This window comes from Myxocyprinus asiaticus, chromosome 31 (genome assembly GCF_019703515.2).
Source record: "Myxocyprinus asiaticus isolate MX2 ecotype Aquarium Trade chromosome 31, UBuf_Myxa_2, whole genome shotgun sequence".
NCBI lineage: Eukaryota > Metazoa > Chordata > Actinopteri > Cypriniformes > Catostomidae > Myxocyprinus > Myxocyprinus asiaticus.
Window position 1 is genome coordinate 40,982,432 of NC_059374.1, and position 19,293 is coordinate 41,001,724.

The 19,293-nt window shown below is 38.6% G+C and overlaps 2 protein-coding genes across 8 annotated transcripts in view; both read right to left on the minus strand.

The window, feature by feature from the left end:
• LOC127422620 (gastrula zinc finger protein XlCGF7.1-like) overlaps nucleotides 1-19,293 on the minus strand; it is a 117,163-nt gene that overhangs the window by 80,995 nt on the left and 16,875 nt on the right. The gene's annotated exons all lie outside the window — the stretch shown is intronic.
• LOC127422613 (gastrula zinc finger protein XlCGF8.2DB-like) overlaps nucleotides 1-19,293 on the minus strand; it is an 88,892-nt gene that overhangs the window by 19,812 nt on the left and 49,787 nt on the right. Inside the window, exons 1-3 of one of the 4 annotated variants that reach the window (XM_051666332.1) lie at nucleotides 9,641-9,737; nucleotides 4,955-5,170; nucleotides 636-4,654 (exon numbers count right to left, since the gene is read on the minus strand). The exons of 1 other annotated variant lie outside the window; for it this stretch is intronic. In XM_051666332.1, the coding sequence (XP_051522292.1) occupies nucleotides 3,576-4,654; nucleotides 4,955-5,048 (1,173 nt within the window). In that variant the 5' untranslated portion in view covers nucleotides 5,049-5,170; nucleotides 9,641-9,737 and the 3' untranslated portion in view covers nucleotides 636-3,575. Of the gene's footprint in view, nucleotides 1-634; nucleotides 4,655-4,954; nucleotides 5,171-9,640; nucleotides 9,738-19,293 lie in introns of those variants that run through there. 2 more of the 4 variants (XM_051666335.1, XM_051666333.1) reach the window with 2 other exon arrangements.

Sequence of the window (19,293 nt, forward strand, 5' to 3'; positions counted from 1 at the left end):
TGTGTGTTTTATTTATATATTTTTTATATATATATGTATATATGTGTGTCGGTTTGATTTCTATTTTTATATATTTTCTTATGTTTGACCACAGGGTTGTTTTTTTTTCAGGGGAGGGGGGGTTTAAATGTTGATTTTATATATATTTATATGTTGTACATTTCATTGTTATTGTATGATTTAATTAAAATGTTAATTACAAAAAAATATAAAGCATTAGTATTATCTTTATTTTTCAAAGTAATGTACATGTAATATAAAAGTGCGTATGTGATGAAGTTTCTGTGACAGCTCCATCACTCTCTCCAACACTAGATGGATACGTCAGCATCCGAATTCACTCACTCAATTTCATTCACTCTTTGCTGATATAGAGCTGGCTGCCATTCACTTTATAGGAAACAGCGAATGATAAATTATATAATATAAAATCACTTTCTCAAATTGGCCTGAATAGCTAAAGCATCAAACACAACGCGCTCTTTGCACAGCTCACATACTGTTTTGCAGTGCGTATCTTAACCTTTTACCTTATTTTTGTTATTCTCAGGTTAGGTAAAGTCTGTCGAATCTGGCCTAAATTATAACATTTAAAAACAAATACAACTGGGACAAAAAAAAAAAACTACTCGTGGCATGTTCTTGCTCACAATCTCAAAACATGAAAAATCAAAGACTCAGTAGGCATTTCTTGTAATCAATAAAATTCAATTTATTAGTTACAATTTATTTTCTAGCAGTCAAAACATTCTAGGTAAATACAAAGTAAAAAAAATAAAGTACAAAAATCAAAAAAGTTATTCAATCAAAGGCATTATCAGCAAGACTTCTGGCATCAGAGATACTGTTCAAACGAACAGCATCTGATGTGATAATCATAGCATCAGTCTTTTATAGACGACCTGTTTATCAGTAAATGCCCAGCTGGTGATGTGAGTTGTAATTTCAAGTCCGCCTCAAAGTCTATTTAAATTGTCTTCGCTTTGCCTCTGTCGACAACGATGAGTTTTTCTCTGCTTCTGTCCATCACACCTTGCCTGCCCTCCATCCATGGTGATATATCTGTTTTTACTTCTATATATAATATAAAATATTACATATATATGTTTTTCTAACTTAGAGAAAAACATGTATTAAGTCAAATAAAATACTTGTACAGTCATTTATCTTCTTGACCTCGAATTCAACTCTATGCTGCCATCTCTTGCAGCTGGATCATAAATCCAAATCTGCCAACCATTTTCTCTCTCTGCTCTTAGCCCTCCTTCTCTCCTTTTGGCTGACATTTTGTCTGTATAACACATTCATACATGTCCATTGTACAGAAACATGTTCACTCTGGTCTTAGTTGAAGTCAGATGTTTACATACACTTAGGTTTAAGCCATTAAAACTCATTTTAACCACTCCACAGATTTTATATTGGCAAACTATAGTTTTGGCAAGTCGTTTAGAACATCTACTTTGTGCATGACATGAGTAATATTTCCAGGATTGTTTACAGACAGATCGTTTCACTTTTAATTGACTATATCACAATTCTAGTGGGTCAGAAGTTTACATACACTAACATAACTGTGCCTTTAAGCAGCTTGGAAAATTCCAGAAAATATCAAGCCTTTAGACAGTTATCCAATTAGCTTCTGATAGGAGGTGTACTGAATTGGAGGTGTACCTGTGGATGTATTTTAAGGCCTACCTTCAAACTCAGTGCTTCTTTGCTTGACATCATGGGAAAATCTAAAGAAATCAGCCAAGACCTCAGAAAGAAAAATTGTGGACCTCCACAAGTCTGGTTCATCCTTGGGAGAAATTTCCAAACGCCTGAAGGTACCACATTCACCTGTACACACAATAGTACGCAAGTGTAAACACCATGGGACCATGCAGCCATCATACCGCTCAGGAAGGAGACGCATTGTGTGTCCTAGAGATGAAGTTCTATGTCGACATAACATGAAAGGCTGCTCGGCAAGGAAGTCACCGCTCCAAAAACGCCATAAAAAAGCCAGACAACAGTTTGCAAGTGTACATGGGGACAAAGATCTTTTTGAAAAAATGGCCTCTGGTCTAATGAAAAAAAAAAATGTATCTGTTTCGCCATAATGACCATCGTTATGTTTGGAGGAAAGAGGGTGGGGCTAGGGGGGCCTCAGCGAGTATTGATGCTGACTACCACCCCTGGAGTCACGAGTTTGAATCCAGGGCGTGCTGAGTGACTCCAGCCAGGTCTCCTAAGCAACCAAATTGGCCCAGTTGCTAGGGAGGGTAGAGTCACATGGGGTAACCTCCTTGTGGTCACTCTAATGTGGGGCTTGCAAGTTGAAGAACACCATCCCAACCATGAAGCATGGGGGTGGCAGCATCATGTTGTGGGGTTGCTTTACTGCAGGAGGGACTGGTGCACATCACAAAATAGATGGCATCATGAGGAAGGAAAATTATGTGGATATATTGAAGTAACGTCTCAAGACATCAGCCAGGAAGTTAAAGCTCGTCGCAAATGGGTCTTCCAAATGGACAGTGACCCCAAGCATACCTCCAAAGATGTGGCAAAATGTCTTAAGGACAACAAAGTCAAGGTATTGGAGTGGCCATCACAAAGCCCTGACCTCAATCCGATAGAACATTTGTGGGCAGAACTGAAAAGCGTGTGCGAGCAAGGAGGTCTACAAACCTGACTCAGTTACACCAGTTCTGTCTGGAGGAATGGGCCAAAATTCCAGCAACTTATTGTGAGAAGCTTGTGGAAGGCTACCCAAAACGTTTGACCCAAGTTAAACAATTTAAAGGCAATGCTACCAAATACTAACAAAGTGTATGTAAACTTCTGACCCACTGGGAATGTGATGAAAGGAATAAAAGCTGAAATAAATCATTCTCTCTACTATTATTCTGACATTTCATATTCTTAAAATAGTGATCCTAACTGACCTAAGACAGGGAATGTTTTCTACGATTAAATGTCTCGAATCATGAAAAACTGAGTTTAAATGTTTTTGGCTAAGGTGTATGTAAACTTCTGACATCAACTGTATATAATAAATTGTTTAACCTCATTTAATACATACAACAATAATGGGTAAACATACAGTAGTATGCAAATGTTATACGTACTCAGATTAAACGTGTAACACTTTACAGATAACAGCAGTTCACTCAGTTTCATGTATTTCTTGTAAACAAAACATTTGATTTAATATGTTGGCTAAATGTATCAAAACATAAAATAAACAAGGAGGAGGCATAATTGCATTTTCTCCACATTACACAGCAATACTCTGGTTTGAACTTGTGCTGTTTAGTTCGTAAAAGAATCAGTATTAATGGTGAATGACTCCTTGTTTTGTAACGGATCATTTGAGTCTTTAGTGACTCACAAAAACGAAGAAACGGAGTGGCACAAAGGGCGAAAATCTAATCGAAAATAATCATCCCTATACCCTACTCACTATGAAGGACAGAGCTCTTGGTGTGGGCACTCTGAAGGGAGCATGGCATTGCTGTATGAATGTAGATGACACAGACACAAAAATGCAGAACTATGAATGTTTGACGCAGAAGTATAAATCCGCCTTAAGGCTTCTCATTTGTATGAATTTTCAGGTGTCTTTTTAGAAGTGACATTGTCGTGAAATGTTTACTGCACTGATCGCAGTTAAATGGTCTTTCACCAGAGTGATCGTTAATATGGGATCTGAGAGATGTTTTATCAGAGAAACTCTTTCCACACTGAGGGCAAGTGTACGGCTTCTCTCCAGTGTGAATTATCATGTGTCCATTAATTTGTGCATGAAATCTGAAGCGCTTTCCACACTGCTGACATGTGTAAGGTTTCTCTCCAGTGTGAATTCTCAAGTGATTGTTAAGATTACTTATATATGTAAACTTCTTTCCACACTGCTGACATGTGAAAGGTTTCTCTCCGGTGTGAATTCTCTGGTGCGTTTTCAATTGGTTGGCTGTAGTAAAGCTCTTCTCACACTCAGAGCACACGTGATCTCTAATACCAGCGTGTCTTTTCTGATGATCTTTCAAATGTTCCAGTCGTGAAAAACTATTTCCACAAACAGAACACACATAAGGCCTCTCATTTGTATGAATTTTCAGGTGTGTTTTTAGAAGAGACGTTCTCGTAAAATGTTTACCGCACTGATCGCAATTAAATGGCTTTTCACTAGAGTGACAGCCAATATGATATTTGAGAGATGATTTATCAGTGAAACTCTTTCCACACTGAGGGCAGGTGAAAGGTTTCTCCCCAGTGTGAATTTTTAAATGTTTTTTAAGGGTGATTTTAGATTTGAAACGGTTTCCACACTGCTGACATGTGAAAGGTTTCTCTCCGGTGTGAATTTTTAAATGCATCTGAAGGTGGTCTTTACGTGCATAACTCTTTCCACACTGCTGACATGTGAAAGGTTTCTCTCCAGTGTGAATTCTTAAATGCATCTTAAGGGCACTTTTACTTTTTAAAGTCTTTCCACACTGAGGGCAGGTGAAAGAGTTTTCAGCTTCTGTTTTTTGAGTTCTCTCTTGTGAGAAATTCATTTCAGTCTGTGAGCAGCTAAAATCATTTTCTTCTGTTTTGAAGTTATGATGTTTCTCCTCCACTTCATTCAGTTCTTGACTCTCCTCTTTCACTTCCTTCAGATCTAAAACACATTAAATGATCAAAAATCAATTCATGAGGGTCAAATGTGAAAATAAAAGTGAATCCTGATTTAATAGCAGAAGGTGAAGTATCAGGGTAAGTATCTGATGATCTTAGAAGGTTAATTCAGTCATTCTCAATCAGGAAGACAACTGCAATAAAATCTTATGATCTGTTGCTCTATTGTCTGTTATTTCACAGTTCCTCTGATTTTCTAACTACAGACACTAAATCTGGTGAAGTTTTGTTACATTAATGTTCCTCAGCAGTCAATAATGAAGATTCAAGAATGGACACCAACCTATTTGTTCCTCAGTATCTTCATGTTTTATTCTGGATGATTCTGGATAACTCATGTCTTCTCTCTCTTCTTTAACAAACTCCATCTTCACCATAGTATATCACACAGATTTCAGTTCTTCCTGCTGGTCTGAAGAACTTCTCTTGTAGGATGATGGGAATATTCACAGTATTTATTGCTAAATTGTTGTGGGAGTGGCTTCAATGAAGGTGTGAACTGTGAAAAATAGAAGGTTACTAATTTCTATAAAAAAAAAATAAAAAAAAAGTATACACCCCCCATTTTCAGGCAAGTAAATGTGAGTCTTACTTTCAACAGGATAAAACGCTATACCCCAAATTAATGAAGAATCTAAATTAATTTGCGAATCACCTATAATTTTACAGGAGATCAAAGAAGCACAGAAATCAATGAAAACGGGAAAGTCTCCAGGTTCTGATGGCCTCACTTTAGAATTATTTGTCCACTTTTGGGAATTACTAGAGCAGCCTTTATTTTTAATGATTCAGGAATGCTTAGAAAATGGTACAATGACTTTTACCATGAAACAAGGTTTGATTCCTCTCATTCCAAAATCAGACAAAGATATATCCCTAATCGATAACTGGCGACCTATTATACTTCTGAATTTTGATTATAAGCTGATCGCAACAGTATATGCCATGAGATTAAAACAATGTCTACATGTTATAAATGAAACACAACACTGGCTTAATGAAAGGACGTCATATTAAATGTAATGTCTGACTTGTTTTGGACCTTATAGACTACATGGAAGTTAATTCAGATGCAATAATTTTATTTCTCAACTTTTATAAAGCATTCGATACGGTAGAACACCAATTTCTTTTCAAACATTTAGATGCCTTTGGATTTGGGGAAAAAAAAAAATGTATTAATGTTGTACAATTAAGAGATATTAATAGTTGTATAATATTAAATTTGCATACATCTACAAGGTTTTCTATCCTTCTTGGAATATGTCAGGGTTGTCTTAAGCACCTTTTTATTCATAGTAGAAATTTTAGCCATCAATATTTTGCGCAACAAGAGCTTTACTGGTCTTAACATCTTTAATAAGGAGATTCAAATTTCACAGTTAGAGGATGATAATCTTTGTTTTTTAAGAACCAAGTGTAAATCATCCCAGTTTTAAATAAACTCAGCAAAGAGAGAAACATCCTTTTATCAGGACACTGTATTTTAAAGATCATTTTGTATCTCTGTAATAACTTTACAGATCTTTACTGTAAAGGGTTTAAACAATGTTTTCCATACTTGTTCAATGAACCATAAACAATGAATGAACATGCACCTGTGGAACGGTCGTTAAGACACTAACAGCTTACAGACGGTAGGCAATTAAGGTCACAGTTATAAAAACATAAGACACTAAAGAGACCTTTCTACTGACTCTGAAAAACACCAAAAGAAAGATGCAGACCACGCATAACACCTGCACAGGATCGGTACATCCGAATATCCCACCTGTGTGACAGGTACAGGATGGCAACATCAACTGTTACACCAGGAACGCACAATCCCTCCATCAGTGCTCAGACTGTCCGCAATAGGCTGAGAGAGGCTGGACTGAGGGCTTGTAGGCCTGTTGTAAGGCAGGTCCTTACCAGACATCAAAAAGTGCTCTTTTAATTTGACGAGTCACAGTTTTGTCTCACCAGGGGTGATGGTCGGACTCGCATTTATCGTCAAAGGAATGAGCGGTACACCGAGGCCTGTACTCTGGAGTGGGATCGATTTGGAGGTGGAGGGCCATTCCCCCCAGAAATGTCCAGGAACTTGCAAGTGCCTTTGTGGAAGAGTGGGGTAACATCTCACAGCAAGAACTGGCAAATCTGGTGCAGTCCATGAGGAGATGCACTGCAGTACTTAATGCAGCTGGTGGCCACACCAGATACTGACTGTTATTTTTGATTTTTTTTTGCAAATAAAAGATACTTTTAATACTTAAAAAATACTTAATTTTGTTGATATTAACAACATATTCAAAGTTAACTGGTTGAAAAGATGTTTACTTGGCAATGACTATTTATGGTATTTTATTCCCAATAATATCTTTTTTATTTAATCCCCTTTTCTCCCAATTTGGAATGCCCAATTCCCACTACTTAGTAGGTCCTTGTGGTGGCGCTGTTACTCACCTCAATCCAGGTGGCAGAGGATAAGTCTCAGTTGCCTCTGCTTCTGAGACCGTCAGTCCACATATTTTTTCACGTGACTCGCTGTGCATGACACCGCAGAGACTCCGCATTTGGAGGCTCAAGCTACTCTCTGCGATCCACGCACAACTTACCATGCACCCCATTGAGAGCAAGAACCCCTAATCACGACCACGAGGAGATTACCCCATGTGACTCTACCCTCCCTAGCAACCGGGCCAATTTGGTTGCTTAGGAGGCCTGGCTGGAGTCACTCAGCACACCCTGGATTCGAACTCGCAACTCCAGGGGTGGTAGTCAGCGTCAATACTCGCTGAGCTACCCAGGCCCCCTCCCAACAATATCTTTTTAAAAAAATTGGTGGCCTCTCTTTTCTAATGAATAGTAACTATTCTATAGGCAAACTACCTATCAAATTGGCTCAATTTCACCAGCAAGCTTTGTTAGCCTGGAAGTTATTGTACAATCACAACTTGTCCCTCCACAAGACTATTCTTTGGAATAATGGCGATGTCAAGACTAAAAACAGGTCAATTTTATTGGACGAAGGGTTCAGTAAAAATATAATACTTGTTGCAGACTTATTTGATAGTAAATGTGATCTGTTATCGTATGAGTTTATGAAGACTTACCAACACCCTGTTCCCTTTAAAGAATACCACTCCGTTATAAAAGACATTCCAATAAGTGTAATTTTTTTTAATGAAATCTTCTTTAAGTTAAGAGATATACCATAAACAACTGCCCCAACTGTCTTAAGGAGTCTCACTGAGTAAATCCTGTAATAAGTTTATTTGGCAATTATTACATTCCCGAACTTCAATTTCCCCAAGAGGGAAATTCTTTTGACTTTTCTTATTAATAATAATCATTGGAGGAAAACATGGTTGTTACCATACAAGTATTGTATATCTAATAAATTCAAAAGAAGTTCATTCTAAAATATTGCACAAAATCTACCCATGTAATGCACTTCTATCCAAGTACTGTGATGTGAATGATACATGCACTTTTTGTAAAAGTGAGAGGGAAAGTCTCAGTCACCTGTTTTATCTGTGTAAGATTTCTTTTCTTTTTTTTTTTCTTTTTTTGGAGTGAATTGAGTAATTACTGTTTTTCTAAAGTAAAATTAAGCTATAATTTTATCATTTGCTATTATGAAGACAATGAGTCTACTGCTAATTTTCTTATTCTTGTAGCGAAATATTACATTCATAAACAAAAATTAACTAGAATAACTAGAATTGCAGAATTTTTGCTGGAAACTAAATATTTAATCAAGCCTTTGAGGGTAATTAATAACAGAAAATGTATATATTTTCTTATATGCTATGATGAGATCTTTCCTGTCTCATGACATATATATGTTTCACTGTTTGTTTGTTTTTTAATTTTAATTTTATGTCTCAGTGAGTGTATTTATGCCCATGTACAGAATGTTCAAACTGCACGTTTACATTTTGTGTGTATGTGCACTGTTAATGTTTTGCCTTTAAAAGCAATAATAATAAAAAAGCAATAAAAAAAATAAGTAAAACTATATAGCAGAGACAGGCCACTTAAATGAACAGGAGAAATTGGAACGCCAAACGGTCAACAGATGTAGAAAGGAAGTCCCGCCTAACAGGTAAAGGAGCCAATCAACTTTTAGATACAGACATCGCCTTTCAATCAACTCCAGAACGCGCATGCGCGCCGCAAGCCGGGAAAATGGCGGTTTTTCAAAAGCGTAATCCGAGGTAAAGCAGCACAATTCGTGACACCAGTGTTTAGATTTTACTGCTTACTTGAAATATGTTATATGATCGTAATCTTGACCAACAGTTTCGGAGATTTCTGTCTTTTCCCATTCCAGTAGATTGGAGCTGCACTTGTATGCCGCTTGTTTACATAGAAAAATAGCTGCCGGAGAGCGTTCCCAAGATGCCGCCGAGTGGACTAACTTGATCAAAAGACTGTATCATATCATAAGCAAAACACATAAAAGCTGTTTTATATGTAAGAAATATCACAGTCACATAAGCAAGAGTGTTGTTTCGTATATCAGCCGTAGGTACCAGCAGGTCTCGAAAAAGTAAATAATATAAAATCACTTACGTTTCAGTCCAAAATTGGTCAGATTAGCTAAAGCATCATACACAACTCGCTCTCTGCACAACTCACATACTCTGACTTGAACACGTGCTGTTTAGTTCGTAAAAGAATCAGTATTATTTAATGAATCTTTTCATTCTCGTTCACTTCCATTGTTTCGGTGGTGAACGACTCCTTGTTTTAAAACAAATCATTTGATTCTTGAGTGACTCACAAAAACAAAGAAACGGAGTTACACAAAGGGCGAAAATCTAATCGAAAGTAATCGTGCCTATACCCTACTCACTATGAAGGGTAGAGCTCTTCATGTGGGCACTCTGAAGGGAGCATTGCTGTATGAATGTACCCTTTGCTAACAGTCTTGTGGAAGCTCCTTCGTGAAATAAATAAATAAATAAATAATATATCTTACTTTCGTTAGGAACGATGCTTCGAGTCGAGTGGCGTCTCCTTCCCACATGCAGTCCTCTTCAAAGGCGCAAAAATGCCTCCTCCTTCTTCTTCGTCTTTCTTTTCTGTTTCTTGGCGGTTGGCAAACCAGCTTTTGGTGCATTACCGCCACCAACTGAACTGGAGTGTGGCGCATCGATGGGACATACAAATTATTACTCTCTCTCTCTCTATATATACTTTAAAAATAAATAAATAAATAAACCATATTCTAGACTCAACTCCTGTTGCTTTAAAAAAAATAAAAAAAAAACTGCGTCTTTCATTGGTATTCTCCCATGCTTTTTAGCCAGAAGAGTTTCTAGAGACATAATATTAATTTCCATTTCCTGCAACTTTGCCTGCATTACTTGCCTTTCATTGTTATATGCTGTACAATGTATAAGGATGTGTTCAACTGTTTCTAGCTCATTGCACTTACTGCACATTCCTGTGGAATGCTTATTGATTTTATGTAAATTGGCATTCAACCCTGTGTGTCCTATATGAAGTCTGGTAATTATTGAATCATCCTTTCTTCTTAATACAGGAATCAAATCTCCTGTTCCCACATTTTTCTGAATTTTAAACAGATGCCACCCCTTTACCTCTCCTTGCCATAGATTTTGCCAGATGTTATTTACCGTTTCGCGAATACAAGTCTTGGCTTCCGATTTACTCATATTGATGGTAATCTCTACATTACAGCATTTAAGTGAGTTATTTGCAAGTTTATCTGCTACCTCATTACCCTCCACTCCTACATGTGCAGGAACCCAAAGAAATGTGATGGAAAAACCTCCATTACTTAACCTATATAATACTTACAAGATTTCAAATATAATATCTTGTCTACTATCAGAATGGCCAGATTGCAAGCATATCAGGGCTGCCATAGAATCTGTACATATAACTCCTCTCTCAACATTCATATCCTCCACCCACTGAAGAGCAATGAGAATTGCAGCTGATTCCACAGTAAATACTGATAAGTTGTCTGATGTTCTCTTTCTGATAGATACCTGATATTTAGGTACAAAAATGGCTGCTCCAGTGTTCCCTGAGATTGGATCTTTTGATCCATCTGTAAAGATATGCATCATGTGGCTGTACTTATGTTCCATGTACTGCTGTACAACGTATTCTTCTGAGAATAGCTCATTTTTCTTAGTTTCTTGGAGTAAATGAATGTCTACGCAAGGCATTGGAAAAAACCATGGTGGAATTGTGGGCAATGGCACAGTTTGGCTATAATTACTATGGTCCAATCCCATTGACTGGGCTAATCTAGTCCCTATCCAACCAAGACTTTGGCTGTTGCCTCGAGTATGCTCCCAGCATTCATCAAACACAGACTTGGCAGGATGTACATCCTTGTGCCCCTTTAATGATACCCAATACACCATGGAGAGCTGTTGTAGTCTCAGTTTTAGCGGCATTTCACAAATCTCCACTTGCAAAGCTGTTATTGAAGATGTTCTGAAAGCTCCAAAGCATATTCCAAGTGCCTGATTCTGCACTACATCAGTTTTCTTTAGAAGTGTCTTACATGCTGAATCGTAAGTCATGCAACCATAATCTATTGCAGATCTAACAAGGGCACAACAGATGTTTCTGAATGAGTTGTGGCTTGCAACCCACTCGCATCCTGCCAGGCATCTCATGACATTCAGGGCTTTTTTGCATTTTGTCACCAATTTCTCTATATGCATACCGAATGTTAATTTTTTTATCCAGCCATACTCCCAAGAACTTAATAACTGACACCTGCTCAAGCGGATGGCCACAAAGTGTCAAACCAACTGGAATATGTTTCTTTTTTCAGAAGCATATAACTTGGGTCTTTGCTATAGTCTTGGTTTATTGCTGTCTGAACTTTGTTAGCTGTGAATACCACATTCCGCCCTCTCTTCCACAATGCTTCATCATCAGCATACAATGATCTTCCCATATTAGATTCTACTTGACTAAAGATATAATTAATCATGATATTAAATAAAAGCGGACTACATACACTTCCCTGTGGTGTTCCATTTTCAATTTGATACGTACTAGAGTAAAACGTTCCCACCCTAACTTGAATTGTCCGATTGAATAAAAAGTCCAATACCCAATTATAAACTCTTCCTCCGATACCCAAAGATTTCATTTTTATTAAAAGACCATCTTTTCACAGCATATCATAAGCTTTTTCTATATCGCAAAACACAGCTATGACTACTACCGGTCACGTGACGCCATGCAAGAAGCAGATGTGTGAGTGACGAGCTCTGCATACTTTGCTACATTTGTAATTATTTTCATGTTATAATCTGGTGAAATTCAATACACCCAGTTACACATTTGCTCTTTGATGCAAAACATGGCAAAGAAGTCAAAATCCTTGGGCTCTGGAGACATTAAAAGACACTTACGTGTTCAGGATGAAAGCCCCGACAGGCCTACAGACCGGGGACTCGATTTGGATGGTGCGGCAGGAGAGGTGATCCAGCGTCAGTTGTCTAACATGTCGGTGATGCTGACGAAGTTTCTTGCTGACTTAGAGGATCTCGCTGTAATACGTTAATCGATTACGGCGATGGAAATAAAATTCTAAAAGAGTTAGTTACAAGAGTGACTGATGTTGAGAGACGAATCAATTGTCTGGAGTCTTCGGAGAGGGAATTAACCGCTAATCTGCCCGCAACCAAAGTTGATTTGGAACATCTCCTTGAAAAGCTTGAAGATCTTGAGAATAGAAGCCGCAGGAATAATGTTCGAATTGTTGGAATTCCTGAGCATGAGGAGGGCAGAAATATAGTGAAATTCCCAGACGAGCTTTTCCCGAGTCTGCTTGACATAACAGGCCATAAACTGGAAATCGAGCGAGCTCACAGAGTCCCAGCTCACAGATTTGCTGAGGGAAATAGGCCCCGATCGATTCTGGCCAAATTTCTGAGATCATCCGATAAAGATCTTGTGTTGTGCCATGCGAGGAGCAAAGGGAAGCTTTCTTGGAAGAACCATAATATTTTCTTGTTCCCGGACTTTGCGAGTTCGACAAGAGAGAAACGCGATCGGTTCAAGGATTGTAAGAAACTCTTACATCGGCGAAAGATCACTTTTGCTCTGATGTTTCCGGCCAAACTGAGAATAGAAACGAAGGACGGTCGCAAAGTATTTACATGTCCCAATCAGGCAATGTCTTTTATAGAATCAATTGGTGAGTAAACCATTGGGTGTTTCTCATGTAAGTTGGTCGACTCGCTGTACTTACTCTGGTTTTTGAGGAATCTGTTTTTTTTTTTCTTTTTGCGTTGGCTCTGCTGAGCAGCTGGAGTTTGTTTTGTGAATAACTTTTTTCCTTAAAGAACCTTTTGCATTGACAAAAGATTACTTTTGCATTGAAGTTCCCAGCCAGTTTGAGAGTGGACACTACGGATGACTGCAAAATATCTACATGCTCACACAAAGGATGTCTTTTATAAAGTTGACGGATTGCGTAAGTCATGGTATATACTTTTATGCGGCCTCCGAGTGAATTGACTCGACCATCCGGGGAACCGGGATGCCGGTTTTGTTCTGTTTGTTTTGTTCGGGGGGGAAGTTCGGGGTTTGATTGTTTCACTAATGGGGAATGTGGTCTGTATAATTTTGTTTTTGACACACAATTTATTTTTTGTACTATATCAAAATGTCAAATGTTAATATGAGTGTACTATCTCTCTCCACATGGAATGTGAATGGGTTGGGGCACCCCATAAAAAGAAGGAAGGTTATTACTTTTCTTAAACGTAAGAAATATGATAGTGTTTCTTCAAGAAACACATCTCTCCCCGCAGGAAGTTGAAAAATTTGGGAAGATATGGGGTGGACATGTTTTCTTTAGTGTTGGCTCAAGTAAGAGCAAGGGAGTCATTATACTGATTAATAAACATCTACAATTCAAATGTCTCAAACAGACTACAGATAAATTAGGGAGAGTCATTATTGTTTTAGCTGAAATTCAAGGGCAAAGGTTGATTTTGACTAATATTTATGCACCTAACACTGATGATCAGGGCTTTTTTATAGATCTTGAAGGGATGTTGCAAGCCGCTGGCACCCCTCATGATATAATACTGGGAGGAGACTTTAATGTTTTGATGGACTCAGTCCTTGATCATAGTGAAACAAAAGTGTGTAAGCCCACTAGAGCAACAGTGATGCTTCACAGGATGTGTAAAAATCTTGGTCTTACAGATATTTGGAGACTTTTGAACCCATCTGGTAGGGACTATAAATTTTTTTCATCAGTCCATATGATTTATTCTAGAATAGATTTTTTTTATTTATATATATATCCAAATCCCTCATTTCATCTGTTGTTGATTGCTCAATTGGAAATATCTTAGTCTCAGATCACACCCTGGTGAGTTTAGAGGTGTTGCCATATACAGAGAAAAATAAAAAATATAGTTGATGCCTTAATGTGTCCCTTTTGCAAAATCCTGATTTCCAACAAATGTTAAAGACTGAAATCAATGTTTATATGGAGACCAACTGGTCCTCAGTATCTTCTGTGGGCGTGGTTGGGAGGCACTTAAGGCGGTTCTTAGGGGTCGGATCATACAGTACGCCTCATTCACCAAAAAATCCAAAGCACGAGAACTCGTGGAGTTGGAAGGAAATATTAAAAGTGCCGAGGGAGAGCTGAAGCGCCGTATGTCATCTGATGGCCTCAGAGAATTTACCCGATTGAAATATAGATATAATGCTATTTTGTCGCGGAAAGTGGAGTTTTGGTTATTCAGGGCAAGACAGTCATACTTTGAGTTGGGGGACAAAGCAGGAAAACTTTTGGCTAGATATATAAAGCAGAGAGAGTCTTTTTCTACCATTCCCTCGGTGAAATCTGCTGGTGGTGAAATATTTACCTCGGCCATAATGCTTTTAAAGAATTCTACTTTGATCTCCATAGTTCCACGTCTTCGTCTACTGATGAAGTGTTAGAATTTTGTGGAATCATTAGATCTTCCTAAACTGACGATTGAGCAAAAAAATGATCTGATTCTGAGATAACCTTGGAGGAGCTTGATCTGGTAATTAAGGCCTTGCCTACAGGCAAGGCTCCGGGGCCTGACGGCTTTTCCTCTGAGTTTTTCAAATCTTATGCTACAGAACTGGCTCCACATTTGTTAGAAGTTTATACAGAATCATTAAAGAATGGAAAGCTTCCGCCAACCATGACACAAGCCCGCATCAGTCTGATTCTTAAAAAGGACAAAGATCCATGCAAGTGTAAAAGTTACCGCCCAATTTCCCTGATCCAGTTAGATGTAAAAATTTTGTAAAAAATTCTGGATAATTGATTAAGTTATGACATCACTTATACATATAGATCAGGTGGGGTTTATTTGAGGCCGTAGCTCTTCTGATAATATTAGGCATCTCATCAATATCATGTGGTCAGTAGCGAATGATCAGTCTCCGGTCGCTGCCATCTCACTTGACGCCAAAAAGGTGTTTGATATGGTAGAATGGGATTATCATTTTAAGATTTTGGAAATGTATGGGTTCGGGAGTACATTTATTGGTTGGATTAACTTACTTTATAGACATCCTGTAGCAGCGGTACAAACAAACGGATTAATTTCAGATTATTTTACTCTGGATAGGGGCACCTGGCAGGGTTGCCCTCTTTCCCCATTATTGTTCTGTCTTGCCCTGGAACCATTAGCAGCCACGATAAAAAAGGAGGATGATTTTCCAGGGGTGATTGCGGGAGGTGTGGCGCATAAGCTTCTGCTTTATGCAGATGATATTTTATTATTCGTCTCTGACCCTACTAGATCTATGACTTGCCTCCACAGAATTATTAATTCCTTTTCCAAGTTCTCAGGATACAAAGTCAATTAGTCTAAATCCGAAGCTTTGGCTCTGACAGCGTACTGTCCAGTAACGGCCTTCCAGCCGGGCACCTTCCAGTGGCTCAAACAGGGCATTAAGTATTTGGGGATTTTATTCCCAGCAAATTTGTCTGATTTAGTTAGAGTTCATTTTGACCCTTTAATAAAAAATGTTTTTGTGCGATGTGGGAAGATGGGCTTCATTACATTTATCTATGATTGGGGAGGTTAATGTTATTAAAATGAATTGTATTCCAAAATTTAACTACCTGCTGCAATCTCTCCCTGTAGATGTCCCCCTCTCTTATTTCAAGCAATTTGATGGAATAGCAAAGTCCTTCATTTGTAATGGTAAGCATCCCAGATTGCATTTCAATAAGTTACATAGGCCAATTGACAAAGGTGGGCTAGGCCTACACAAGATTTTATTTTTTTACTATGCGTTCGGTCTCAGACATTTGGCTCATTGGTCACTTCCACCTGAGAAAGCCCCTCCCTGGTTTGGTATTGAACAGGAAGTTCTTGCCCCTATTTCACCATTGCAAAGTCTCTCTATCAAACTAATCGGAGAAGTTAAGTTACACCCTGTTATTTCGCATGTACACTCGGTATGGACAAAAGTGTCCAGAATCAGACATTTATTTAAATGTTGCCTCAAGCATATGGCAGAACCCAAGATTGTGTATCGGTAAATCCCCTTTTTGCTTGTCAGAGTGGATTGGGTGGGGGGTTACTACACTTGGTGTCTTATATGAGAGTGGAGTGTTTGTTTGAAAATCTGGTTCAACATTTTGGGATCCCCAGATCTCAGTTTTATAGGTATTTACAGATGCGCCACCTGCTTTGCACTGTTTTTGGGAGTAGCACACACCCCCCTAAAGCGGCAGATACTCTGGAAGTGGTGATTACTGCTTTTGGAAAAGGTCATGAGGCATCAGTGTATTACTCCCTGTTAATTCAGAGTCTGAGGGTCAGAGCTTAAACTTCCCTCAAGACAGTAAGGGAGAAAGACTTCAACTTGGTATTGGAGGAGGGAGTGTGGGCTAGGATTCTTAAAAACGTTAAGTCTGCATCTAGAGATGCAAGGGTGCGTCTTATGCTATTCAAAATTTTACATAGATTTTATTGGACCCCATCTAGATTGCATAGGCTTGGTCTTAAAGACAAACCCACCTGCTGGCGATGCCAATCGGAGGATGGAGTCATGGCCCATGTTTTTTGGGGATATATATATATATATATATATATATATATATATATATATGTTTTGCTTTTCTTTGTTATTGTAAGATTTAATAAAAAATGTTAATTATAATTAAAAAATTATAATTTAACTTCCAAACCAAGTGTGCAATAAATAAGACATATTCTCTTACCATGTAACTCATAAACCCAACCATCACTCTAGACAGTAGAATTTCCCTTTGGAACTGCAACATTACAGACAAACTGTCCTTTTTCACTTCGTTTCTGACATATGGTAATCGCTTGGCTTGAATTACTTTTGCCCCCGAAATGTTATTCTTAATTTCTTCTTCAGTCATTTCTACTGACACTCTATAAATCACACCTTTCACCCGTTTCCGCTCTTACACACTTTACAGTTTACCCATCAGCGATTTCAATCGTAAAGCCTTATCACATTGCTATTTCTGCAAAACACCAACAAACTTCCATCACGTAACAATTTTGCATGTTCAATAGTGCCCAACTTATCCTTCAATGCATCAGTTAGTTTCAAAGGATTTCGGGAACCTGGCAATTCAAACTTAATGACTACCCTATATTCCTCCCTAATTTTTTGTACTTGCCGATTTGCTCTTCCCCCGTCGCTATCTGCGCTGCAACTATGTCCTCGAGATTTCTTTCTTTTTCCTTTCCTAGTAACTATATTCCAATCTACGTCGTTCAAAGTTCCCTCTCCACCGTCTTCCATCTCACTTCCTGCCATCTCTGCTCCAGTCACATCTCAGTGCTGCCTCCCGCCCGAAGACCTCAATGATACCTCCTTCCCACGCAAAAATGCCATGAAATGCCCATAAAAGCGTCCTCTCATCCAATCAGAATTGAGGACTGGAACTCACTAGCTGTGTCTCATTTCGAAGGCTGCGCACTAGGTAGGACGCGTCCTTTGAAGGTTGCGGTATACCGAGCATCCTCATTTTAACAAGCCTCATTTAAACGAGATGGCCTTCGTAGGACAAACGGACACAGAACGTAACATGGTTGCTATGACAGCACGCCACTCTTTAACAAGCGCGAGTGCTTCGAGTGAACAAAGTCCCTTTGGAAGGGAATGTGTGAGGTAAATTTTAGGAGAGTTATAATGATGTAGAGAGAAAATAAATAGACTTTACAGGTGTACATTATATATTATTATAATTATACATATTATATACTCTGCACCTGTCTACTGAGGTACTTCAACTTAACTTGCATTTGAACATCACATTTCGGGCAAATTGGCATCATTTTATTTAGACAAATGATGTTCATTTCCATTGAAGCAAAGAATTGTGGGTTGTGAGTGCCCACGAAGGATACACCTCATGCATCCTCTGAATTCCCATGAAAGAAGGTCACATTCGAAGGCTGCATTCGAAGTGTCCTACTCGCTTTTCATAAACGAGACAGCCTCAATGACGTATGCGGCCGACAAATGTGACCTCCGGAGGACGCAGCCTTCCAAACGAGACACAGCTGCTGTTTTATAAAAATAATAAAATTAGTTTTTATCTGTACATTAAGATTAACTAGACAAATAAAGTTTGTAGACAAACTTTGAAGTTGGCTTGAAAGAGCCTGTTCTGAAAGTTTAAAAAAAGATTTAAAAGCTTAATTAGCTTGTTAGTAACAGACAGATAGATAGAAAAGAAAGACTGATAGACAGACAGAGAAACGGATGGACAGACAGATAGATAGCATGTTTTTTTTTCTCCCCAATTTGGAATGGCCAATTCCCAATGTGTTCTAAGTCCTCATGGTAGCGTAGTGACTCGCCTGAATCCTGGTGGTGGAGGACGAATCTCAGTTGCCTCTGCGACCGTCAATCCATGCATCTTGTCACGTGGCTTGTTGAGCACGTTACTGTGGAGACATAGCTCGTGTGGAGGCTTCACGCCATCCACTGCGGCATCCACGTGCACCACTGAGAGCGAACCACATTATAGTGACCACAAGGAGATTACCCCATGTGACTCTACCCTCCCTAACAACCGGGCCAATTTGGTTGCTTAGGAGACCTGGCTGGAGTCACTCAGCACTCCCTGGATTCGAACTCGTGACTCCAGGGTTGGTAGTCAGTGTCAATACTCGCTGAGCTACCCAGGCCCCCATCATGGTGAATCCTTGAATTTTTTTTTACCATGCACTACTATTAATGTAATTCTCATGGAACAGCTGATTTTATTCTGAAGTAATCAAAACCACTACAATTAATGTCAGGTATGTGATCTGAAAGGTGATTGGTTGCACCTAAGCAAGTTTGTAATGGTTACTTTTAGGGGGCTGAATCTGATCACTTATCTAAACCAGGTATTTTACTAATTAATTTTAGCACTTTGCTAGGCGTTGCTAGCATGTTTTTGCACTTAGCTAGGTGTTGCTATTATGTTTTAGCACTTAACTAGGCATTGCTTGCATGTTTAAATAATTAGCTAGGCGTTGCTAACATGTTTTAGTACTTAGCTAGGTTTTGCTAGTATGTTTTAGCATTTTACTAGCATGTTCCTAGCATGTTTACCAGGGTGATACTCAAAAGGCTGCTTGC